The following is a 26,826-nucleotide window of genomic DNA, read 5'->3' as shown; positions in this document are numbered from 1 at the left end:
AATAGTTATCGGTATATAATATTACTATGCTTATAAAGTAACGCATTGAATAAAAATAATATTGTCTATTTATTTGAATTATGTAACTTTGACAAGGAAAAAAACCGTAACGGGTAGCCCATTTCAATCTGAAAAAACATAACTTCAGATGCAGAAAAACGATGCCTTTAAAAATACACAGTTTAGCTTAATAAACAGTCCCTAATAAAACGTCTCTAGTCAAATAGGCATAGCCTTTGGTAAAGGCATCATTCTATTCCGTGTAATAGAATCAATAGGTATATAAATATAGAATAATAGTTAATTGAACTTGGTTCAATTACAAAGAGAAGCAATAGATAATATAATTAGATATTAGTGTGCGAAACAAAAAATTTTCGTGGGGGATCAAATTTGTGTGGAACTATGTATAAATATAATTAAGTTCAAAGAATATTGTCCATCGCATTGTTTTTAATCGAATTTTCTTTTCTATTTGTTATCTTATACCATTGCACTTATTTTATTTTTCCCTAGCTATCACCTATATTATTATTATTATTATTATTATTATTATTATTATTATTATTATTATTATTATTATTATTATTATTATATTTCGATTAATTATATTCCACTAATACAAAAAACCAGTCACCATCCATTTATCAATTATCTTATAGAAATGAATATTTAATATTCATGTAAACTTTGATTTTATTTTTCAAAAGTATTTAATTATTCTAACATAAAAATTTGATTATTCTACTATAAAAAAATTTATTATTATTAGTAGTCGATTAAGAATATATAAAATAACATATATAAATACACAATAATATAACTAACTAGTATTTTTACACGTAATAATATTACGGGAATATAAATTTTTTAAAATTATAGTCTACTTTGTTCTGACAGTATAAATTATGCATAGTACAAAAGATTTATAAAATTAAAGTACATTTACAAAAAAAATCATAGGTTAACAAAAGTTTCTGATTAAGAAGATCAAGGTATCTGTAGATAAAAAATTAAATAATAAAATTTTTAGTTATTATTTTATATAAAAAATTTAATTTTTTTATTAATAATTAATTTTAACATTCGTTATCTAAAATTTAAAATAATTTAACATATATATTTTTATATTTAATTAGGTGTATGTTAACTGTTAAATTTATTGCATAAATAAAAATAATTAATTTTTATACTTATTATTTAAAAATAATATTTTTTTCTCTATGTATATAAAAATATAATTAGATATTAGCATAAAAAAATTATACAGATAATTATAAAATTAACTCAAAATTATTTTTTTTGAAAATAATTGAATCTTGATTCTAACTTTTAATTATAACATTAATATTCTCTCAAACTTATATAACTTATATGTAATAAATATTTGAAAGGAGAAAAATAAAAATATAAATTAGAAAGATAAGTGGTACAAATTTAAAATTAAATAAAAACTAAAAAACTATGTATATAATAATAATAATATTTTTTATTTAAATTATATTATTTTGTTAATTTTGTTTTCTGTAGAAGAGAAAGATAGAAAAATAGAGAATGAAAAAAAAGAGAGAGAAAGATAAAGATGAAGAATGAGAGTGAGAGTGAGAGCTTGTTAATTTTAGAAAAAAAATTATTTTAATTGTAAAAAAATATTGGATGATGTATTTTGATTTGGCAAATTACTAATATAAAATGTAAATTATATATAGAATAAAAATAGTAGAGAGAAATAGAAAAATAGAGAGAGGTAGATGAAAAAATTTAGGAAGAGAGTTTATTAATTTTAAAAAAAAAATATTTTCTCTCAATTTTAATAAGAGATTAAGAGAGTGTCATGTGACACATTTGCTTATTAAATTAGATAGTAATATATGATACATAATATAGGTATATTTTAATTTCAATTTTAATATTTTAATTTTAATTTTAATGTAATTAAAGAATATTATGTTGCACATTTTGATTGTCAAATTAGTAATTAATTATTGATATTGATAATAATATATAAAATAGATAAAGTGGTTGAAGGAAGGAGAGAAATGGAGAAAGGAAGAGGGAGAAGAGGAGAATTTTTAATTTTGGAGGAAAAGATATTATTTCAATTGCAATGAGAGAGTGACATGTGGCACATTTTTGTTGTAAAATTAGTAAGGAGGAGAAAATAATTCTTTAATTTTAGAGGAAAAGTCATTTCGATTACAACGAAAGAGTAACTGTGACATATTTTAGTTGTAAAATTAATAAAAAAGAGTAGAAAATTCCTTAATTTTAGAAAAAAAAATTTAATTTTAATTACAATAAAAAAAATGACATGTGCATTTTAACTCTAAAATTAGAGATATATAATAGATTTAACCGTTAATTTTTTATATACAGCATTATTATTGTTGTATTACGATATTACCCAGACAATAGGTTATAGGTTAGGTACATATTAACAATTAAGCAGTAAGCAATACCTTAAACATATATAAAAGAATATATAATACCATAAATTAATCCTTAAAATTTTTTTACTCAAACACTTTTATCCTCAAAATAAAAGATTAAAAATCGATTTGGTGATTAAATTTTATTGAGAATTAAATTCTCCAACGAAAAAATTTTTTGAGAACTGATTTAGAATATTACTCAATATAAAACAATACAAAACAATAAAATACTGATTTTAATTATTATTTTATTTATTTTAAAATAAGTGTTTTTGTTTTACTTTTTAAATTTATTAAAAATTTAATGTAGTTAAACAGAAGAATTATCTAAATACATTAATTTTTAAATAAATCTAAAATTAAATAATCCAATTATTTTGAAAAAAGAGAGAGCATTACTATTGTCAATTGTGCATCGACTAATACAGTAATACTAATTTATTGTCATTGCTATGTATCTAATTTTTCACAAATTCTTCTCTACAGATTACGTGTACGGAATTTTGAAAGGTAGATTCTCATTCCTCAGAAAATATTTTATGTTGCATGGTGTGATTTCCATATTGAGTCCTAATGTGACTAAGAAAGATATTATTATTAGGGTACCACAAAATATAAAATATCTTTCAAAGACTAATTAATTTGCCATTCTCCTAATTTTTAAGAGTTTGATGGTTGTTCTTATGTCAATTAATTAATTAATTATGTAAAAATTATTTACAGCTATATATCGAAAATCAAATTACATTCTTTGTACACTATGTTCAACTTTATGTTCTCGTTAGCAACAAATATATTTAAATTGATTGATACTTGATATTTTCGCAGGACTTCGAAAAATAGTAGGACAAGATCGTGGCGAAACCTTCTATAAAACGGATGTATTAGCTCTTATTAAGCTAGGAGTATTCACGGGACGGGTTATGGTGCCATACATGGTCGTCAAATTCATACTGAGTCTCGTATTTTTCTTGGTAATGTTGATCTACACATGCCAAAAAAAACATGCATCAATTTATGAAAATATTGAGGAATTTTTGCAAGGTAATAATCTCATTCCAATAAGGTATTCATATAAAGAGATAAAGAAAATGACACGAGATTTTAAGGAAAAATTGGGAGAAGGAGGATTCGGTTCTGTGTACAAGGGAAAGTTACGAAGTGGACCTTTTGTAGCCATAAAAATGTTGGGTAAAGCTAAGACTAATGGTCAAGAATTTATCAGCGAAGTTGCTACAATTGGTAGAATACATCATGCCAATGTAGTAAGGTTGATTGGATTTTGTGTTGAGGGTTCAAAACGTGCTCTTGTATACGAATTTATGCCGAATGGTTCTCTAGATAAGTTTATCTTCTCCAAAGTGGATAGTGTATCATTGACTTACCAGGAAATTTTTGAAATATCTCTTGGAGTGGCTCGTGGTATAGCTTATCTGCATGAAGGCTGTGACATGCAAATTTTGCATTTTGATATCAAGCCTCACAACATTCTTCTTGACGAGAACTTCATTCCTAAGGTCTCAGACTTTGGTCTTGCAAAGCTTAATCCTCTTGATAATAGTATTGTAACTTTGACAGCAGCACGAGGAACAATTGGTTACATGGCTCCAGAATTGTTCTACCAAAATATTGGAGCAGTATCTTATAAGGCCGATGTCTATAGTTTTGGAATGCTTTTGATGGAGATTGCAAGTCAAAGAAGAAACTCCAACCCAAATGCAGAGCATTCGAGTCAATTTTACTTTCCATTTTGGATATACGATCAATTGGCTCAGAAAAATGATGAGATAGAGATGAAAATTTTAATGCATGAAGAAACGAGTGAAGTAGCAAAAAAGATGTTCATAACTGCACTATGGTGTATACAATTAAAGCCAAGTGATCGTCCTTCAATGAATAAAGTGGTGAAAATGTTAGAAGAGAATGCTGCAAGCATTGAAATGCCTCCAAGACCTTCATATTATCCAAATGATATGATTCACAAAGATTCTGAGGAGATTAATTCAGGAGTAACTACTTCAAATGATTCTTCTAGTTGTTCAGGTTTTGAGGAGGAAATTACAACCAATCCTATGTGAAAGTGCTTTGGTTGATGACTAGTGCAATTTGCTTTCTATGATCTTGTTTCTTATTATGTTAAGTAAAAGGACAAGTATAGCAAGTGTGATATTTTTCTATACTGTATTTTAATTTATATGTATGTGTTATACGCTTTTGTTTATTAAAATCAGTTGAATGACAATTTGATCATTTCTTTGTGGGCACGGGTGTATTAATATTATTATTTTGATTATTATTAGAAAATATTTTAATTATTATTAAAGAATAGCATGTGAAATATTTTAATTGTCAAATTAGTAATATAATATAGACATATAATGAATTCGATGTACACTTTTAATACCAGAAGTCTCTTTCTCTTGGTTGATTATGTAAGTTTATTTGTTTACCTACAAAAAATTGTGTAGAATTTTGTTATTAGCAATATTTTGTAATATTATTTTGACAATATGAAGTGTTAAAACTTACTCAACATTCTACTACATGTATGCTATCCCTCCAAATTTGTATGAGTAACTACTTCAAATGATTTTTCTGGCTCTTCAGAATTTGGGGAGGAAATTACAACCAATTCTATGTGAGTTTTCTGGTTGATGACCAAAGCAGCTTGCTTTTTTACGATCTAGTTTCTTAGTATGTTAAGTAAAAGTACAAGTATAATAAACAGGTGTGGTATTTTTCTAGGAGGAGTGTTAGGGGATAAGTAGATTTTGTGAGTTGTAGTTATTAATTAGCTATTATTAATATTTTTAATAGTGTGAGATTATATCTAATGGTATAGGATTATTCAATATTAACAAATTCCTTCATTTTAATATTGGATAATCAAATTTCAACCTATACTTTGCTAAGAATACATGTATTTAACAACATCTCAGCGTTTAATTAAAGTAACATTTTCAGAATGTTAACAATGTCATAATACAATAATAATGATAAGTTGCTGTTGCATATTATATTTCATCATAACCAAATGTATATATAGAGTAGACATTTCCAAAATAATACACCATCTTTAGCACAAGATTTGTTCATCATAAGTGCCAGTCAATGAATTGTTTTTGAAATCCAAGATATCCCTACAAAAAGCATGTAAAAATAAATTCTTAGGAAGAAAATCTTAGGAAGAAGAGAGTTGAAAAATTAATAGATGTGCTTGTTGAAATTGAAGATTAAAAGCGTAAGAACAAGTTTAAAATTTTAATCTAATTGATTGAAAACGGTGATTGAATTTGAGAGGAATTAGGATTTTAAAATTGGAGAAGAAGAGGTGTATTTGGTGGGGATGATGAAAATGACAATGTTATCAAGTTTTAAGAGAAACATAGCGTCAATTGAAAAGAAAAAAGAAAATAACGTGAATTTTAGAGCTCTGATAAAGGATAATTTATCAATAATCACTCTATATGTCACAAAGGATAACTTATCCTTTATTTTAGAAAGGGTAAAGTAGAATTCACCTTAAAAAAAATAATAAAAAAAAAACAAACAACTTTGACAATTATTTCCAAAAAACAATGAGATTTTTAACAAAAAAGAATATGTCAATCCTAATTGGCTCTTAACGGATATATCAACAGTTTAACATGTCATGTAAGTTTATTCTGTTAATATAGAAAAAGATATTGACAGAAAGGTTAATCAGTCTTAAAAAATAAAAATGAAGGGCCAAAAAAAAATTTTTTTTAAAGACCTCATTATCTTTCGAGATAATTGTGAGGGTGTTTAAAGTTTTTTCTCTAAAAAAAATTGAAAAAACAAATTGAGTTTGAGTATTTTAATGTATGATTGGGTAAGTAATTTATCCAAGAAAATTTGTAATATCTTTTTTTCTGGTTTTGGTCCAAAAATTCAGATGTGGAATTAATTCTTGTAGCTTTTTGTTTTTAGATGCATTTATATATATATTATTAAAGTTTTGTTTCTATTTTAATTTTCCATTTATGTAGTCAATTCATGAAGACAGCAAAAAAACTGACTAGTTTAATCAATTCAGATAGCAAAAATATCAGAAAGTAAGAGAGAAAATTCTGCTTAATCTTATTACAGATGTACCTTCTTTATCTTTGGTAGTATATTATTTGAGAAAATTATTAAAAAAATAAATACTAATAATGAAATCTATCATGGATTGAAAATAGTTACATTTTAAAAAGAATTCTCTAATATTTTGATGTGTACTTTTTCTTCTCTAAACCTTTTTCGCAGGGCATAGATTACAAACATGGAATCGATGCGTCAAAGAAAATTGGTCCTCTTAACACATTTGCTAAATATATAAGATTTTTAAGATTTTTATATTTTTGAAAAGTTAATTATTATAAAGATGGGAGTCACTTACATAAAGACGTTTAAAACATCTTTTTTTAAAGACGCTTTTTAATAATTAAAATTTAACCTATATAATCGATCAAACTGTATTATTTTTGTCAAAATTAGATCAAACAAACCAATTTGACCGAAAAATCGATAAATCAAATCTTAGACTAATCTAAATTAATATTCTTTTTTATAAAAAATGACTACAATATTCTTATTATAAAAAATGACTAAAATATTTTTATTATATATATTAATTTTGAAAATCTTAAATTCTAATTCTACGATGGTATCAAGAGAAGAGAAAGGTTAGAATTTAGAGTTTTAAAATATATAGTAAAAATATTTTAAATCATTTTCTATAATAGGGGTATTATAGTCATTTTATAAAAAATATTAATTTAAATCGGTTTAAGATTTGGTTTATCAATTTTTTGGTCAAATTGATTTATTTCATCTAATTTTGACAAAAATAACACAATTTAATCGATTATATAGATTATATATTAATTATTAAAAAACATCTTTAAAAAAAGATGTTTTAAACATCTTTAAAAAAAGATGTTTTAAACATCTTTATGTGAATGGCTTCCTATAAAAATATGTAGTTTTGGTGGCAGAACTTGAATGAAACTTTTGGAAGGGTCAAAACTTTTGGCAAAAGAAAAGAATTATGCAATAATATTTATATTAAAATAAAATTCATAAATATAATTATTTGTTAAATTTGTTATTAATATGTAAGGCTAAATATATAGTTAAAGTTAACCAACAAACTAAATTTGATTTTGATTAACAAAAAATTTAGTTTAGGTTAATAAATTAAACTAATTTTAAATAATAAAACCAACTATTTTGTTTGTGCATGATATAAATTTATTGTTATTTTGTTATATTTTACTATTTTAATTTAAAATACAGTTATATAGATAATTATAATATAAAGAATATATTTAAGTGTTAATAAATGTTAATTTAGTAAAAGAAAATTAAAATATATATTATTAATATACATAGAAGGGATTCAGACAAAAATGTAAAACATAAAGGTATATAATAATATTACTATGCTTATAAAGTAACGCATTGAATAAAAATAATATTGTCTATTTATTTGAATTATGTATGTAACTTGGACAAGGAAAAAAACCGTAAAGCGTAGCCCATTTCAATCTGGAAAAACATAACTTTAGATGCAGAAAAATGATGCCTTTAAAAATAAAGAGTTAGCTTAATAAACAGTCCCTAATAAGTAATAACACGTCTCTATAGGTTAAAAAAGAAGTTTACGAACATGGGGTTAATAGAGGACAACAACAACAACTAAGCTGCATTCTTCCCTTCAATGTCTTCGCCTCCAACAGCAAACCTGTCGAGAGTTCAATGGATAGATTCAGAAAGTATGAGACAGCATAATATAAGCAAAGAGGATAGAGATGCTCACATATAGAGTTTGGTATAGGGACCAACTTTAAAATAACCCTTGGATTCAACCTTGACAGAAAAAAGAGCATCCGTTTTGAGCTTGACTCTGGCATAATGAACAAGGTCATGAAGCCCAGATTCATTCTGTTGCATGAACATATAAATCAGACTTTCTTTTTCTTTCTGGTTGTGATGACAACAGAAAACATGCAACACCCGCCAAGTATCGTCCAGACCATCTATATGCAGATCTGCCATAACCATCCTCCTAGACAAGTCGTACACATACCAATTAGAGGCTAGCTCCTCAACAACTAGGAGATAATCACTAGATCCCAAAAGAACAAGTTTTGTAGGACAGAACACATTAAGAGGAATTTTTGGAAATTGGCACTCAATGGGTTTCCATCTGTTTGCTTCAACATCATATGACACAATCGATCGTCCTCCCAACTTACTAAAACGATACAAGAAAATGAGGGTCTTATGATGCTTGGTGCTCTTGTCCTCCCACAAAAAGTAAGATTCAGGATCCATAGAACCTTGAATCAAGGCGTTATAAGGTACTTCCCTTCTATCCCAGTAATCTGATTTTGGGTCATAGATCTCAATCCAACCACCCCCAAAGATTAACAACTTGCCATCATATGGGACTACTAAAGCTCTATTACGACTGATGAACGTGTTACCCAATAATTTCCAAATCCAAGTAGAACCATCGTATTTGAGGCACCAGAATTTTTTGGGGTAATGTAGGTCCATGATCACCCCATATTCTTTTGGAATACCACCCATCAACCTACCAGGGACGAAGTACAAGACACCACCAACGGAACAGAATTCTAGGGACTGTGATAGCGAGGAATCAATTTTTATACCTTTGGCAAGAGGAGTAACAGGACCTGCTTCTTCAAGATCAACACAGCCATTCTTCATCAAGTCCGCCTCAGTGACAGTTAACATCTTGCGGGTGAAGGTAGTAGAAGAACCCATCTCAGTTACCACATCGTCAACATTTTCCACAAAAACATAAAAGCGCTGCGTCATGAGTAGCTTTGGATCAGAACAAGAAACAACCTGGAATTTGGGAAACAACTATATTATCCAAGATAAAATTAAATCACAAATAGTTTAGAACAACTAACTATTAAAGAGAAAGTTTCAATTCGCAGGTGTGTTGATGAGAGGATGCAGAAACCAACCTCAGGTTCAGATTGCTGGCACTTGCCAACAGCAACTGTATCTTCCAAAACCGCACCTTTCAAAACCCCAACAGCCCTTTGCCACCAGTTGTCAAAATCAAAATCAGGGTTGAATTGAGTAGCGTGACCCAAATCCCTAATGTGATTGGCGGCCTTAGCCATCAAATTCTTGCCATCTTCGGAAACCCTACCGACCACACCAAACGCACTGAAAGTGCAAGCCTTCACAACAAACACTTCACCCTCAAAGTTACTCACTTTCTCCTTGAGCCACCTGGCGAAGTCCTCTGCTGCAAGACGTAGGGAGGTATCTTTCGCGCTGATAGGCGGTTGTGGCGGAGATCGGTTCCAATGTTCCGCAGTTGAAGCAATGATGAGGACGAGGTTCTCCTTAGGTAGGTCTTCGGGCTCGTAATCAACTGTATCTACGAGCTCTAAAGTAACGCCGTTTGAGGCTAACATATAGCGGAGGTGCTGCGCCAGAGCTTTTGACGTTCCGATTCGGGAAAAGAATAGGATCTTGCCACATGGATTGCATTCGGGTTCGGATTGTGGACCGAGCATTGAAAGGTCCTCTTTGTGGGGGCCTTGAAGGAGGGTCTTGCGGCGACCCTTGCATATTAACATGGTTAGGGCAGCGGCTGAGGCGGTGGCCGCGATGGATAAGAGAGAGGATACCGTCATATCCACCTGTAACGAAGATAACTTAGCTTTTATTATTGGCTTTTCTATTTCGTTTTAGGGTTTTCTTTTTTTTTTTCGTTGTTGAAGAGACTCAGAAAGTGTTCATCGATGGCAAAACTGGGAATGAGGAAAACAGAATAAGGAGATGAGCTATATTTTAAAGGTGATGCGGCTTGTGGTCATTTTGGTTCCTCTTGTTATTATGGAGCTCGCACCCTAACACTATAGCACTAATCCACAGTTAATATATAGAATTACTTACATCTAACTTTAGCTATACATTACAGACAATAGCTTAGGTATAAACAACTAAGCAATACAAGTTAGTGAAGTTACACCTTAAACATAAAATAATACAAAGCAATGAAATACTGCTTAGTTATTAGTCTTTCCTTTTTAAAATAAGTGTTTTATTTTTTAGATTCATTGAAAATTTAATATATTAATGGTGCAATGGTGCGTAATTTATAACCCACAAACTATCCGGTAAGTGCACCGGGCCGTACCAACTAATACCTTACGTGAGTAAGGGTCGATCCCACAAGGATTGATGGATTAAGCAACAATAGTATTTGATAGGCTTAGTTAGACAAACAAAAAATAGTGTTTAGATGTTCAAAAGCATTAAACAATAGAAGAAGAGTTTGAAGACAGACAGGTAAATAAGTGAGAATAAAATATGGAGAAATAGTTAAGGTTTTAGAGTTATCTATTTTTTTGGATTAACTTTTCTTATTCACTATTGTAATCATGTAAGATTTAATTCATTGCAAACTATTTGTGACTAGACCCTAATTCCTTAGACCTTTCTAGTCTCCTCTAAAATTCATTAACTGCCAATTCCTTGGTCAATTAATTCCAATTAGAGGGTGATGATCAAATTCTAGTTTATATGCCACAAGAATCCTAATTATCCAAAAATAAGGGGATTATATGTCACGTATCCCGTTAAGTACAAACAATTAGAAATTCAAGATAATATGTTTTCAAGTTGTTGTTCAAGTAAAGAGCTTTTCCAAGTTATACAAGAACTCAATTAGAACATAGGTCATACTTCCGTTTCACCCAAATTCATAAAATAAAAAACGAAAACAATTATTGAAATATAAATAAAAACATGAATTAAAATAGAAAAATAATAGTATCACTCTATACAATAGACAGTGTTCCTAACCTTAACAATGGAGGTTTAGTTGCTCATGGTTCAGAGTCCAAAAGCTGTGGAATATGGAATGTAAATTTGTATGGAATAATGTTGTGGAATGTTGTGTTGGAACCACCCTGTTGAGATCCCTTTTATAACTAATCCTAATAAATTTAAAATCTAATTTCTAAATTTAAAATTAAAATAATATCTTTTTCTAGAATTAAAATTTGAATTTAAATTTGAATTAATTAACAAGTCTTCAGCTGATGGGTGGGGACTACTTAATTTGTCCATTCTGCAGTTTCTAATCTGTGTTTTCTAGGCTAGAAACTGGGTCAAAACAGCCCAGAAATCGCCTCTAGTGTTTTTCTGCGTTTTCTGCACGTGGCGCATGTTATGCGTATGCGTCGCTGAGCAAATCTTCAACTCACGCGTACGCGTCGCCATGGATACCTTCAGATCACGCGCACGCATCAGGCACGCGTGCGCGTCGCTCCTCGCTGCCATCTCCTTTGCTTCTTGTGCTGCAGAAATTCCATCAAATTCCGCCGAATGCTATCTAAAATAAACAGTATTGCACAAAACTCAAAATAGCATCTATAGTGGCTAAAATATAATTAATTCTTAATTAAACTCAACAAATTACATGCAAATTTACTAGAAAAAGATAAGAAAGATGCTTACGCATCAACTAACAAGTAAAAAAGATAGTTATTTTAAAAAGGAAAGAGTATTACTATTGTGCATCCACTAATAATGCTAGTTTATTGTCTTTGCCATGTTGCTAATTTTTCACTAATTCTTCTCTACAGATTACGCGTATGGAATTTTGAAAGGTAGATTCTCATTTCTTGGCAAATATTTTCAGTTGCATGGTGTGATTTCCGTATCTATTGAGTCCTAATCTGTCACAAAGAAGACATTATTAGGGTGCCATAAAACATATAAAATATCTTTTAGAGACTAATTAATTTGCCATTCTTCGAAAAGTAGTGAGAAAAGATGGAGGAGATACCTTCTATACAGCAGATGTATTAGCTATTATTAAGCTAGGAGTATTCACGGGACGGGTTATGGTGCCACATATGGTCATCAAATTCATATTGAGTCTCGTATTTTTCTTAGTAATGTTGATCTACATATGCCAAAGAAGACATGCATCAATTTATAAAAACATTGAGGAATTTTTGCAAGGGAACAAACTCATTCCAATAAGGTATTCATATAAAGAGATAAAGAAGATGACAAGAGATTTTAAGGAAAAGCTAGGAGAAGGAGGATTCGGCTCTGTGTATAAGGGAAAGCTACGAAGTGGACCTTTTGTAGTCATAAAAATGTTGGGTAAAGCCAAAGGTAATGGTCAAGATTTCATCAGTGAAGTTGCTACAATTGGTAGAATACATCATGCCAATATAGTAAGATTGATTGGATTTTGTGTTGAGGGTTCAAAACGCGCTCTTGTATACGAATTTATGCTGAATGGTTCTCTAGATAAATTTATCTTTTCCAAAGTAGATAGTGCATCATTGACATACCAAAAACTCTTTGAAATATCTCTTGGAGTGGCTCATGGTATAGCTTATTTGCATGAAGGTTGTGACATGTAAATTTTGCATTTTGATATCAAGCCTCGTAACATTCTTCTTGACGAGAACTTCATTCCTAAGGTCTCAGACTTTGGTCTTGCAAAGCTTAATCCTCTTGATAACAGTAGTAAGAGAAACAATTGGTTACATGGCTCCAGAATTGTTCTACCAAAATATTGGAGCACTATCTTATAAAGCGGATGTCTATAGTTTTGGAATGCTTTTGATGGAAATTGTAACAACCACCCCTTCTAGAAACAAAATTAAACTTCGAAGTTTGAAAATCGGTTAGGAGATAAGATTAGAATTTTTGAAATTTTGGATAGAAACTTAGTAACCACCCTCAGTTTGAAATTTAAAATATCCCAACCACCCCATCCCCAAACGTATATAAATAGGGGAGCACCCATAGGTAGAAAGTCACTCCTCTCAGACACTAATCCTCTCCCTTCTCTCTCTGCAAAGAAATAATATTCTGTGGGCAAACACAAGAGGCAAGCTCGAAGAAGTGTTAGGAAAAAGAGTAGGGAATTATGCCTTTCTTACTTATGTTGGCATGTAGTATCTTTCATGTATTTTATGACATGAATTATTCTTTGCTTATCTCTCATCTACATTGAGCATGATTATCTATTATGTCAATTATTCCCTCTTGAATCCATTAATATGTATCCCATATCTTTTCTATGTGCATTTACATGACCTTTTAATTACTATTCCTTTCATGTTGAAAATACATGTCCCTTTAAAATGTTTTATTAAATTATTTAACAATCCCTAATTTTACTACATGACCTTTGATACCGTTACATTATTATTATTCCTTTAATGTTGAGAGTACATGCTCCTTTTTGTGTCTTGTTCAAGGAACCCTATTTTGTTATATGCAACTAAATGACCCCTTATATCATTATGTTATTATTGCTCCTTTATTTTAAAGATCAAAGGTACATGCTTCTTATAATATCTAATCCAAGTATTTCAAATACCCACTTTCTTACAATATGCACTTAGATTATATTTTATACATTATATCATTAATATCTTCTTAGGGTCAAGAGTACATGTTTCCTTATAATTATTTTATTCAGCTAATTAATATATCTCATTTTATTACATGAAATTATATTGACTTTTATAACATTAGATTAATATTAATATTTCCATGAGTTAAAAAGAGTACATGCTCTCTTATAACTATTTTATTCAACTATTTAAATTATTCTATCTTTTATAATGTATATTTATTTTATATTATTAATACCCCTCTAGGGACGAGAGTACCTACTTTCTTATAAAGTCTTATTCAACATGCTTATTTTATCATGGTATATGTCTCTCCTCTTGCATGATCTATTCTTGTATATGCCTAAATAATCCTACTTGTTAATTAAACTGAGGGAATGATACTTCGGTAAGGGAAGGTGACCCCAAAGACAAGATAATCGAGATGATCCTTCGGTAAGGGAAGGTGATCGAATCGAGATGATCCTTCGGTAAGGAAAGGTGATCGGCAAACCTTTGGGAACCTTCGGTAAGGGAAGGAAACTCCCATCAATTTTATATAATAAGATATATTTGTTGATATAACTCTTTTCTTGTGTATGTCTAAATAACCTTGATTGTAAATTGAACTGAGGGAATGATCCTTCGGTAAGGGAAGGTGACCCCCAAAGACAAGATATCGAGATGATCCCTCGGTAAGGGAGGGTGATCGATCGAGATGATCCTTCGGTAAGGGAAGGTGATCACCAAGACACTCGAGATAAGAACCTTCGGTAAGGGAAGGGGACTCTCATTTATACCGTTTTGAGCTCAATACCTTCCATAAAAGTTAAAAGTTAAGAAAGAAGAAAGCATGAATGAAAGTTTGATTCTTAGTTTTTCTCAGATTTATGTATGATTATGTTGATGTTACTTAGGATGTTATCCTTCTGTTTTCCTATATGCTTTCTCTTTTTGCACACATGTTCTACAAGAAAGATGCATATTACATGTCATATCGTACGCCCCTAGTGCGCGAAATTGTGATCAATACTTTTCACAACTCAAATAATCCCCGGTAATGAATCCAAAAACATGGTGTTCAATACCATGGCATAAACACAACTTCGCACAACTAACCAGCAAGTGTACTGGGTCGTCCAAGTAATAAACCTTACGCGAGTAAGGGTCGATCCCACAGAGATTGTTGGTATGAAGCAAGCTATGGTCACCTTGTAAATCTTAGTCAGGCAAACTCAAATGGATATGGGTGATATACGAATAAAACATAAAGATAAAGATAGAGATACTTATGTAATTCATTGGTGGGAATTTCAGATAAGCGCATGAAGATGATGTGTCCCTTCCGTCTCTCTGCTTTCCTACTATCTTCATCCAATCCTTCTTACTCCTTTCCATGGCAAGCTTATGCAAGGGTTTCACCGTTGTCAGTGGCTACCTCCCATCCTCTCAGTGGAAATGTTCAACGCACCCTGTCACGGCACGGCTATCCATCTGTCGATTCTCAATCAGGCCGGAATAGAATCCAATGATTCTTTTGCGTCTGTCACTAACGCCCCGCCTTCAGGAGTTTGAAGCACGTCACAGTCATTCAATCATTGAATCCTACTCAGAATACCACAGACAAGGTTAGACCTTCCGGATTCTCTTGAACGCCGCCATCAGTTCTAGCCTATACCATGAAGACTCTGATCTCACGGAATGGCTGGCTCGGTTGTCAGGCGAGCGCTCGGTTGTCAGGCGATCAACCATGCATCGTGTATCAGGAATCCAAGAGATATTCACCCAATCTAAGGTAGAACGGAGGTGGTTGTCAGTCACACGCTCATAGGTGAGAATGATGATGAGTGTCACGGATCATCACATTCATCAGGTTGAAGAACAAGTGATATCTTAGAACAAGAACAAGCGGAATTGAATAGAAGAACACTAGTAATTGCATTAATACTTAAGGTACAGCAGAGCTCCACACCTTAATCTATGGTGTGTAGAAACTCCACCGTTGAAAATACATAAGAACAAGGTCTAGGCATGGCCGAATGGGCAGCCTCCCAAAGAGGGTTCAATCATAAAAACATGATCAAAAGCTCTCTAATACAATAGTAAAAGGTCCTACTTATAGAAAACTAGTAGCCTAAGGTTTACAGAGATAAGTAAATGTCATAAAAATCCACTTTCGGGCCCACTTGGTGTGTGCTTGGGCTGAGCATTGAAGCATTTTCGTGTAGAGACTCTTCTTGGAGTTAAATGCCAGCTTTGGTGCCAGTTTGGGCGTTTAACTCCCATCCTTGTGCCAGTTCCGGCGTTTAACGCTGGAAATTCTGAGGGTGACTTTGAACGCCGGTTTGGGCCATCAAATCTTGGGCAAAGTATGGACTATCATATATTGCTGGAAAGCCCAGGATGTCTACTTTCCAACGCCGTTGAGAGCGCGCCAATTGGGCTTCTGTAGCTCCAGAAAATCCACTTCGAGTGAAGGGAGGTCAGAATCCAACAGCATCTGCAGTCCTTTTTAGTCTCCGAATCAGATTTTTGCTCAGGTCCCTCAATTTCAGCCAGAAAATACCTGAAATCATAGAAAAACACACAAACTCATAGTAAAGTCCAGAAAAGTGAATTTTAACTAAAAACTAATAAAAATATACTAAAAACTAACTAGATCATACTAAAAACATACTAAAAACAATGCCAAAAAGCGTACAAATTATCCGCTCATCACAACACCAAACTTAAATTGTTGCTTGTCCTCAAGCAACTGAAAATCAAATAAGATAAAAAGAAGAGAATATGCAATGAATTCCAAAAACATCTATGAAGATCAGTATTAATTAGATGAGCGGGGCTTTTAGCTTTTTGCCTCCGAACAGTTTTGGCATCTCACTTTATCCTTTGAAATTCAGAATGATTGGCTTCTTTAGGAACTCAGAGTCCAGATAGTGTTATTGATTCTCCTAGTTAAGTATGATGATTCTTGAACACAGCTACTTATTGAGTCTTGGCTGTGGCCCAAAGCACTCTGTCTTCTAGTATTACCACCGGATACATACATGCCACAGACACATAATCGGGTGAACCTTTTCAGATTGTGACTCAGCTTTGCTAGAGTCCCCAATTAGAGGTGTCCAGGGTTCTTAAGCACACTCTTTTTGCCTTGGATCACAACTTTATTTCTCTTTTTCTCTTTTCTTCTCTCTTTTTTTTTTCGTTTTCTTTTCCTCTTCTCTTTTTTTTTTCGTTTTTCCTCTTCTTCTTTTTTTCACTGCTTTTTCTTGCTTCAAGAATCATTTTAATGATTTTTCAGATCCTCAGTAACATGTCTCCTTTTTCATCATTCTTTCAAGAGCCAACATTCATGAACCACAAATTCAAAAGACATATGCACTGTTTAAGCATACATTCAGAAAACAAAAGTATTGCCACCACATCAAAATAATTAAACTGTTATAAAATTCAAAATTCATGCAATTCTTCTCTTTTTCAATTTAAGAACATTTTTCATTTAAGAAAGGTGATGGATTCATAGGACATTCATAACTTTAAGGCATAGACACTAAGACACTAATGATCACAAGACACAAACATAGATAAACATAAGCACTAAAATTCGAAAAACATAAAAATAAAGAACAAGGAAATTAAAGAACGGGTCCACCTTAGTGATGGCGGCTTGTTCTTCCTCTTGAAGATCCTATGGAGTGCTTGAGCTCCTCAATGTTTCTTCCTTGTCTTTGTTGCTCCTCTCTCATGATTCTTTGATCTTCTCTAATTTCATGGAGGAGAATGGAATGTTCTTGGTGTTCCACCCTTAGTTGTCCCATGTTGAAACTCAATTCTCCTAGGGAGGTGTTTAGTTGCTCCCAATAGCTTTGTGGAGGAAAGTGCATCCCTTGAGGAATCTCAGGGATTTCATAATGAGTGGGATCTCTTGTGTGCTCCATCCTTTTCTTAGTGATGGGCTTGTCCTCATCAATGGGGATGTCTCCCTCTATGTCAACTCCAACTGAATAACAAGGCTAACCTTGCCAAGGTAGAGGACTTGTCCGCCACTTTATAAAGTTCTTGGGCTATAACCTCATGAACTTCTATTTCTTCTCCAATCATGATGCTATGAATTATGATAGCCCGGTCTATAGTAACTTCGGACCGGTTGCTAGTGGGAATGATTGAGCGTTGGATGAACTCCAACCATCCTCTAGCCACGGACTTGAGGTCATGCCTTCTCAATTGAACCGGCCTTCCTCTTGAATCTCTCTTCCATTGGGCGCCCTCTTCACATATGACTGTGAGGACTTGGTCCAACCTTTGATCAAAGTTGACCCTTCTAGTGTAAGGATGTTCATCTCCTTGCATCATGGGCAAGTTGAATGCCAACCTTACATTTTTCGGACTAAAATCCAAGTATTTCCCCCGAACCATAGTAAGCCAATTCTTTGGGTCCAGTTTCATACTTTGATCATGGTTCTTAGTGATCCATGCATTGGCATAGAACTCTTGAACCATTAAGATTCCGACTTGTTGAATGGGTTTGGTAAGAACTTCCCAACCTCTCCTTCGGATCTCATGTCGGATCTCCGGATATTCACTCTTTTTGAGTGAAAAAGGGACCTCGGGGATCACCTTCTTCAAGGCCACAACTTCATAGAAGTGGTCTTGATGCACCCTTGAGATGAATCTCTCCATCTCCCATGACTCGGAGGTGGAAGCTTTTGCCTTCCCTTTCCTCTTTCTAGAGGTTTCTCCGGCCTTGGATGCCATAAATGGTTATGAAAAAACAAAAAGCAATGCTTTTACCACACCAAACTTAAAAGATTTGCTCGTCCTCGAGTAAAAGAAGAAAGAAGAGAGTAGAAGAAGAAGAAATGAGAAAGAAGGGAATGGGTTTGTATAGGGGTGGGGGAGGGTTATGGTTCGGCTATGGGAGGGTGAGTTTGGGAGGGAAAGTATTTTGAATTTGAAGGGTGAGGTAGGTGGGGTTTTATGAAGGATGGATGTGAGTGGTGAAGAGAAAGATGGGATTTGATGGGTGAAGGGTGTTTGGGGAAGAGGTGTTGAGGTGATTGGTGAATGGGTGAAGAAGAGAGAGAGTGGTGGGGTAGGTGGGGATCCTGTGGGGTCCACAGATCCTGAGGTGTCAAGGAAAAGTCATCCCTGCACCAAATGGCATGCAAAAATGCGTTTTGAGCCAATTCTGGCGTTAAACGCCGGGCTGGTGCCCATTTCTGGCGTTTAACGCCAAGTGCTTGCCCTTTTCTGGCGTTTAACGCCAGTCTGGTGCCCCTTTCTGGCGTTAAACGCCCAGAATGGTGCCAGAATGGGCGTTAAACGCCCATCTGCTAGCCTTACTGGCGTTTAAACGCCAGCAGGTTCTTCCTCCAGGGTGTGCTATTTTTCTTTCTGTTTTTCATTCTGTTTTTGCTTTGTCAATTATTTTTGTGACTTCTCATGATCATCAACCTACAAAAAAACATAAAATAACAAAGGAAAATATATAAAATATAACATTGGGTTGCCTCCCAACAAGCGCTTCTTTAATGTCAGTAGCTTGACAGAGGGCTCTCATGGAGCCTCAGAGATGCTCAGAGCAATGTTGGAACCTCCCAACACCAAACTTAGAGTTTGAATGTGGGGGTTCAACACCAAACTTAGAAGTTGGTTGTGGCCTCCCAACACCAAACTTAGAGTTTGGCTGTGGGGGCTCTGTTTGGCTCTGTTTTGAGAGAAGCTCTTCATGCTTCCTCTCCATGATGACAGAGGGGTATCCTTGAGCCTTAAACACAAAGGATTCTTCATTCACTTGAATGATCAATTCTCCTCTATCAACATCAATCACAGCCTTTGCTGTGGCTAGGAAGGGTCTGCCAAGGATGATAGATTCATCCATGCACTTCCCAGTCTTTAGGACTATGAAATCAGCAGGGATGTAATGGCCTTCAACTTTTACCAGTACATCCTCTACAAGTCCATAAGCTTGTTTTCTTGAGTTGTCTGCCATCTCTAGTGAGATTTTTGTAGCTTGCACCTCAAAGATCCCTAGCTTCTCCATTACTGAGAGAGGCATGAGGTTTACACTTGACCCTAGGTCACACAAGGCCTTCTTGAAGGTAATGGTGCCTATGGTACAAGGTATTGAAAATTTCCCAGGATCTTGTCTCTTTTGAGGTAAGTTCTGCCTAGACAAGTCATCCAGTTCTTTGATGAGCAAAGGGGGTTCATCCTCCCAAGTCTCATTTCTAAATAACTTGTCATTTAACTTCATGATTGCTCCAAGGTATTTAGCAACTTGCTCTTCAGTGACATACTCATCCTCTTCAGAGGAAGAATACTCATCAGAGCTCATGAATGGCAGAAGTAAGTCCAATGGAATCTCTATGGTCTCATTTTGAGCCTCAGATTCCCATGGTTCCTCATTGGGGAACTCATTGGAGGTCAGTGGACGTCCATTGAGGTCTTCCTCAGTGGCGTTCACTGCCTCTTCCTCCTCTCCAAGTTCGGCCATGTTGATGGCTTTGCACTCTCCCTTTGGATTTTCTTCTGTATTGCTTTGAAGAGTACTAGGAGGGAGTTCAGTAATTTTCTTGCTCAGCTGACCCACTTGTGCCTCCAAGTTTCTAATGGAGGACCTTGTTTCAGTCATGAAACTTTGAGTGGTTTTGATTAGATCAGAGACCATGGTTGCTAAGTCAGAGGTATTCTGCTTAGAATTCTCTGTCTGTTGCTGAGAAGATGATGGAAAAGGCTTGCTATTGCTAAACCTGTTTCTTCCACCATTATTATTGTTGAAACCTTGTTGAGGTCTCTGTGGATCCTTCCATGAGAGATTTGGATGATTTCTCCATGAAGGATTATAGGTGTTTCCATAGGGTTCTCCCATGTAATTCACCTCTTCCATTGAAGGGTTCTTAGGATCATAAGCTTCTTCTTCAGATGAAGCTTCCTTAGTACTACCTGGTGCATTTTGCATTCCAGACAGATTTGAGAAATCAAATTGACTTGTTGAGTCAATATTTTGTTCTGAGCCAATATGGCATTCAGAGTGTCAATCTCAAGAACTCCTTTCTTCTGATTAGTCCCATTGTTCACAGGATTCCTTTCAGAAGTGTACATGAATTGGTTATTTGCAACCATTTCAATCAGCTCTTGAGCTTCTGTAGGCGTCTTCTTCAGATGAAGAGATCCTCCAGCAGAGCTATCCAAAGACATCTTGGATAGTTCAGAGAGACCATCATAGAAAATACCTATGATGCTCCATTCAGAAAGCATATCAGAGGGACACTTTCTGATTAATTGTTTGTATCTTTCCCAAGCTTCATAGAGGGATTCTCCTTCCTTCTGTCTGAAGGTTTGGACTTCCACTCTAAGCTTACTCAATTTTTGAGGTGGAAAGAACTTTGCCAAGAAGGCATTGACTAGCTTTTCCCAAGAGTTCAGGCTTTCTTTAGGTTGTGAGTCCAACCATGTCCTAACTCTGTCTCTCACAGCAAAAGGGAATAGCATAAGTCTGTAGACCTCAGGGTTAACCCCATTAGTCTTGACAGTGTCACAGATTTGCAAGAACTCAGCTAAGAACTGATGAGGATCTTCCAATGGAAGTCCATGAAACTTGCAATTCTGTTGCATTAGAGAAACTAATTGAGGCTTAAGCTCAAAGTTGTTTGCTCCAATGGCAGGGATAGAGATGCTTCTCCCATAGAAGTCGGGAGTAGGTGCAGTAAAGTCACCCAGCACCTTCCTTGCATTGTTGGCATTGTTGTTGTTTTCGGCTGCCATGTGTTCTTCTTCTTTGAAGATTTCTGTTAAGTCTTCTACAAACAGTTGTGCCTTAGCTTCTCTTAGCTTTCGCTTCAAGGTCCTTTCAGGTTCAGGATCAGCCTCACAATAATGCTTTTGTCTTTGCTCCTGCTCATATGAAGGAGAAGAAAACAAGGAAATATGGAATCGTCTATGTCACAGTATAGAGATTCCTTGAGGCGTCAGAGGAAAAGAAAAATGGAAGACAGAGGTAGAAAAAAAATTCGAACTTATCAAGAAAGATGGAGTTCGAATTGTGTATTAGAGAATAGTGTTAGTCCATAAATAGAAGGATGTGAGAAGAAGGGAAGTGATTTTCGAAAATTAAGTAAAAGATTTTAAAACATTTTGAAAAACACTTATTGATTTTCGAAAACCAAGAGTGGAAAAGAAATTAAGTGATTTTTGAAAAAGATTTTGAAATTAGAAATTAAAAAGATTTGATTGAAAACTATTTTGAAAAAGATGTGGTTAAGAAGATATGATTGATTTTAAGAAAATGTGATTGAGAAGATATGATTTGAAAAGCATTTTAAAAAGATTTGATTTTGAAATTAATAACTTGGCTAACAAGAAAAGATATGATTCAAACATTAAACCTTTCTCAACAGAAAAGGCAACATACTTGAAATGTTGAATCAAATCATTAATTGATAGCAAGTATCTTTGAAAATGGAAAGAAATTGGTTTTGAAAAAGATTTGATTTTGAAAAACTTTGAAAACTTGAAAAAAAAATATGATTTGAAAACAGAATCTTCCCTCTTGTGCCATCCTGGCGTTAAACGCCCAGAATGGTGCACATTCTGGCGTTTAACGCCCAAACTACTACCCTTTTGGGCGTTAAACACCCAGCCAGGCACCCTGGCTGGCGTTTAAACGCCAGTTTGCCTTCCTCACTGGGCGTTTTGAACGCCCAGCTTTTTCTGTGTAATTCCTCTGTTGTATGTTCTGAATCTTCAATTCTCTGTATTATTGACTTGAAAAGACACAAATTAAAAATATTTTTGGATTTTTAATAATAAGGAATAATCAAAATGCAACTAAAATCAAATAACAATGCATGCAAGACACCAAACTTAGCAGTTTGTATACTACTGACACTAACAAAATGAGAATGCATATGAGACACATAAACACTCAAATCAATAGAATTCAAAGATCAGAGCAATGAAATTATCAAGAACAACTTGAAGATCAACGAAGACACATGCATGACTGCAATAAGAACAGAAACATGCAATTGACACCAAACTTAAAATGAGACTCTAAACTCAAACAAGAAATTTTTGGATTTTATGATTTTGTAAATTTTTTTTTGTGTTTTTTTTTTCGAAAATTAAGAAAATAAAGATATCAAAATTCTTAGTGAGAATTCCAGGAATCATGCAATGTTTAGTCTAAGACTCCGGTCTAGGAATTAGACATGGCTTCACAGCCAGCCAAGCTTTCAAAGAAAGCTTCGGTCCAAAACACTAGACATGGCCAATGGCCAGCCAAGCCTTAGCAGATCACTGCTCCAACAGCAAGATTGATAGAAATCAACAAGCTCTTGTGATGATAAGTTGAAACCTCGGTCCAATAAAATTAGACATGGCTTCACAGCCAGCCAGACTTCAACAGATCATCATGAAACACTAGAATTCATTCTTAAGAACTCTGAAAAAAAAATACCTAATCTAAGCAACAAGATGAACCGTCAGTTGTCCATACTCGAACAATCCCCGGCAACGGCGCCAAAAACTTGGTGCACGAAATTGCAATCACACTTTTGCAACCTCGCACAACTAACCAGCAAGTGCACTGGGTCATCCAAGTAATACCTTACGTGAGTAAGGGTCGATCCCACGGAGATTGTCGGCTTGAAGCAAGCTATGGTTATCTTGTAAATCTTAGTCAGGATATCAATAATTATCAAGGTTTGATTGTGAAAAGCAAAAGAACATGAAATAAGTACTTGTTTTGCAGTAATGGAGAATATGTTGAGGTTTTGGAGATGCTCCATCTTCTGAATCTCTGCTTTCCTACTGTCTTCTTCTTCAAGCACGCAAGGCTCCTTCCATGGCAAGCTGTATGCAAGGGTTTCACCGTTGTCAGTGGCTACCTCCCATCCTCTCAGTGGAAATGTTCAATGCACCCTGTCACGGCACGGCTATCCATCTGTCGGTTCTCAATCAGGCCGGAATAGAATCCAGTGATTCTTTTGTGTCTGTCACTAACGCCCCTCCTTCAGGAGTTTGAAGCTCGTCACAGTCATTCAATCCTTGAATCCTACTCAGAATACCACAGACAAGGTTTAGACCTTCCGGATTCTCTTGAATGCCGCCATCAGTTCTAGCTTATACCACGAAGATTCCGGTTAAAGAATCCAAGAGATATCTACTCAATCTAAGGTAGAACGGAGGTGGTTGTCAGGCACGCGTTCATAATTGAGAATATGATGAGTGTCATGGATCATCACATTCATCCGGTTTAAGAACAAGTAATATCTTAGAACAGAAGCAAGCATGATTGAATGAAAAACAGTAGTAATTGCATTAATCCATCAAGACACAGCAGAGCTCCTCACCCCCAACCATGGGGTTTAGAGACTCATGCCGTGGAAGGTACACAAAGAAACGTGTAAAGTGTCATGAGGTACAGATACAATGTCAAAAGATCCTATTAATAGTAGTCTAGTAACTTAGGGTATACAGAAATGAGTAAATGACGTAAAAATCCACTTCTGGGTCCACTTAGTGTGTGCTTGGGCTGAGCATTGAAGCTTTCATGTGTAGAGACTTTTTCTGGAGTTAAACGCCAGCTTTCATGCCAGTTTGGGCGTTTAACTCCAATTTTTATGCCAGTTCCAGCGTTAAACGCTGGGAATTCTGAAGCTGATTTGCAACGCCGATTTGGGCCATCAAATCTCGGACAAAGTATGGACTATTATACATTGCTGGAAAGCCCAGGATGTCTACTTTCCAACGCCGTTGAGAGCGTGCCAATTGGGCTTCTGTAGCTCCAGAAAATATACTTCGAGTGCAGGGAGGTCAGAATCCAACAGCATCTGCAGTCCTTTTCAGTCTCTGAATCAGATTTTTGCTCAGGTCCCTCAATTTCAGCCAGAAAATACCTGAAATCACAGAAAAACACACAAAATCATAGTAAAGTCCAGAAAAGTGAATTTTAACTAAAAACTAATAAAAATATACTAAAAACTAACTAGATCATACTAAAAACATACTAAAAACAATGCCAAAAAGCGTACAAATTATCCACTCATCAGCCCCCTTTTTAAAAAATCCCGCACGAGGGCTGGAGATGGATATGGAGGTGTTGCATAGCACTCCTACTGAGACGTTAGGTTCTCACTCCCTTTCTTTTCCCATACTGTCTCCAGAAGAACATGGCACAGTGGATAGAGACGACGCAGTGCCCCCGAAGGTAACTTCTAAGTATGACCCCTCGAAGCACGCGTGGGTAGTTGCGACCACTACTACCGTGCTCCAAACTATCTACTTAGGTCGAGAGTTCGTGGAAGAAGAACCCCAGCTGCCCATCGTAACCTTCCTAGATAGGAACGCTTCAGCATCTAAGAAGCGGTCATTTAAGGTGGTACACCTCGAGTCCGACTCCGAAACCGAGGAAGAGGAAATTCGACAATCCTAGCCAGAAGGAAGACACCATGGAGGAGGATCCAGAGGAGGAGTTGGACCCTTGCGGAAGTCCAAAGATGGAATACGTGCCCTCTTCCCCACTTCGGCACCCCGTCGAGTTTTGGTTCACCCCACCCAACGGAACCGGATCTTCACTGCGCGAAAAGGTGTTGGAGGGAGGCCCCTGGTACCTCGATTCGTGAATAACTGAAGGGTCCTAATCAAGGATAGGATAGGATACAAGTATGAGAGCTTCTTCGACGAGATTAGTTTAGGACGTAATTAGTTTCTTTTCTGGTTATAATTTTCTCTAAGTGTTTCATTTTGAACCGTACTCATGGTTAAGATATTATTTCATATTCAAACATTTTAGTGCTACTCATTTTCCCCTTCACGCATACCTCCTCCTCCCTTGCATAACTTAGAGTGTTACAGAAATGACAAGCCAAAGAAAAAACTCAAACCCAAATGCAGATCATTCAAACCAGTTTTACTTTCCATTTTGGGTATATGATCAATTGGCTCAAAATAGTGATGAGATAGAGATGGAAATTTTGATGCATGAAGAAACGAGTGAACTAGCAAAAAAGATGTTCATAACCGCACTATGGTGTTTACAATTGAAGTCAAGGGATCGTCCTTCAATGAATAAAGTAGTGGAAATGTTAGAAGGGGATGCTGCAAGTATTGAAATGCCTCCAAAGCCTTTATATTATCCAAATGATATTATTAAGAGAGATTTTGAGATTAACTCAGGAGAAACTACTTCAAATAATTCTTCTGGCTCTTCGGGTTTTGAGGAAGAAATTGCAACTAACCCTCTGTTGAAGTTTTCTGGATGATGACTAGTCCAGTTTGCTTTTTATGATCTTGTTTCTTATTAAGTAAAGGTTCAAGTATAGCAAGTGTGATATTTCTCCATATTTCTTATTTATGTATTGTACACTTTTGTTTACTAAAACCAGTTGAGTAACAAATTGATCATTTCTTTGTGAGCACGCGTATATTAATATTGTTTTTGATAAAATAAGTTAAATATAATCTTTGTTTAGTTTTATCTCAATAATCTATACAATGGTTAGAGAATGCAAAATAGTTAATATGACCAATACCAGAAGGAGCCTTATTTTGTGAGACTGATTATTCTGGCATGGTTACTTATGTTCCCCCTAATTTAAGGGTATGCAAATTATTATGTTATGGCAATATTAGTATCATGTGAATCTCAATACCAGAAGTTGAAACACAAATAATAAAAAGCAAACTAATAATTCAAAATACACAACAAATATTAGAACTTACAAAATCAAAATTGCCAAAAATGAACTCACGTCAAAACTGCTAGTATAGTAGACTGAATGATTATGCTTAGAACCATTACAGATTTATCCTCCTCCTTCTAGTTTATTGGAAATGCTAATTGTTACTTCTTGGATTTTTTTTATGCTCTGTACAAAAGATATACATTTTACTGTCTAATAAAAAAATATCATACACAAACTGTAACTATGGCATAAATATATATAATCTGTAATACTCAC

At 34.4% G+C, this 26,826-nt stretch overlaps 2 protein-coding genes, 1 non-coding gene and 1 pseudogene across 5 annotated transcripts; 3 read left to right on the top strand and 1 right to left on the bottom strand.

Moving 5' to 3' along the window:
* The first annotated feature begins 3,523 nt into the window (after positions 1 to 3,523).
* On the top strand, positions 3,524 to 4,510 carry LOC112806003 (rust resistance kinase Lr10-like). The gene has a single exon (XM_072220802.1). The coding sequence runs from the start codon at positions 3,524 to 3,526 to the stop codon at positions 4,508 to 4,510; it is 987 nt and encodes a 328-aa protein (XP_072076903.1).
* Positions 4,511 to 7,898: 3,388 nt separating this feature from the next.
* Positions 7,899 to 10,401, bottom strand: LOC112697922 (uncharacterized). Of its 3 annotated transcripts, none has more exons than XM_025751302.3 (3): positions 9,440 to 10,401; positions 8,257 to 9,314; positions 7,899 to 8,181 (listed from the first exon to the last, which is right to left on the bottom strand). In XM_025751302.3, the coding sequence occupies exons 1-3, from the start codon at positions 10,121 to 10,123 to the stop codon at positions 8,136 to 8,138; spliced, it is 1,788 nt and encodes a 595-aa protein (XP_025607087.1). In that variant the 5' UTR covers positions 10,124 to 10,401; the 3' UTR covers positions 7,899 to 8,135. The 3 variants fall into 3 exon arrangements, with proteins under 3 accessions (XP_025607087.1, XP_025607088.1, XP_025607086.1); XM_025751303.3 differs by having other exon boundaries at positions 8,257 to 9,275; positions 9,440 to 10,395; XM_025751301.3 differs by having other exon boundaries at positions 8,257 to 9,275; positions 9,383 to 10,355.
* Positions 10,402 to 12,511: 2,110 nt separating this feature from the next.
* On the top strand, positions 12,512 to 26,127 carry LOC140180324 (rust resistance kinase Lr10-like; annotated as a pseudogene).
* On the top strand, positions 21,116 to 21,223 carry LOC112700281 (small nucleolar RNA R71). Its single transcript, XR_003153191.1, has one exon. It is a non-coding gene; the product is annotated as a small nucleolar RNA R71 (small nucleolar RNA).
* Positions 26,128 to 26,826: the final 699 nt, after the last annotated feature.

The sequence above is a fragment of the Arachis hypogaea genome, chromosome 16 (assembly GCF_003086295.3).
Source record: "Arachis hypogaea cultivar Tifrunner chromosome 16, arahy.Tifrunner.gnm2.J5K5, whole genome shotgun sequence".
NCBI classification, from domain to species: Eukaryota; Viridiplantae; Streptophyta; class Magnoliopsida; order Fabales; family Fabaceae; genus Arachis; species Arachis hypogaea.
This window is presented reverse-complemented; position numbering and strand designations above follow the sequence as displayed.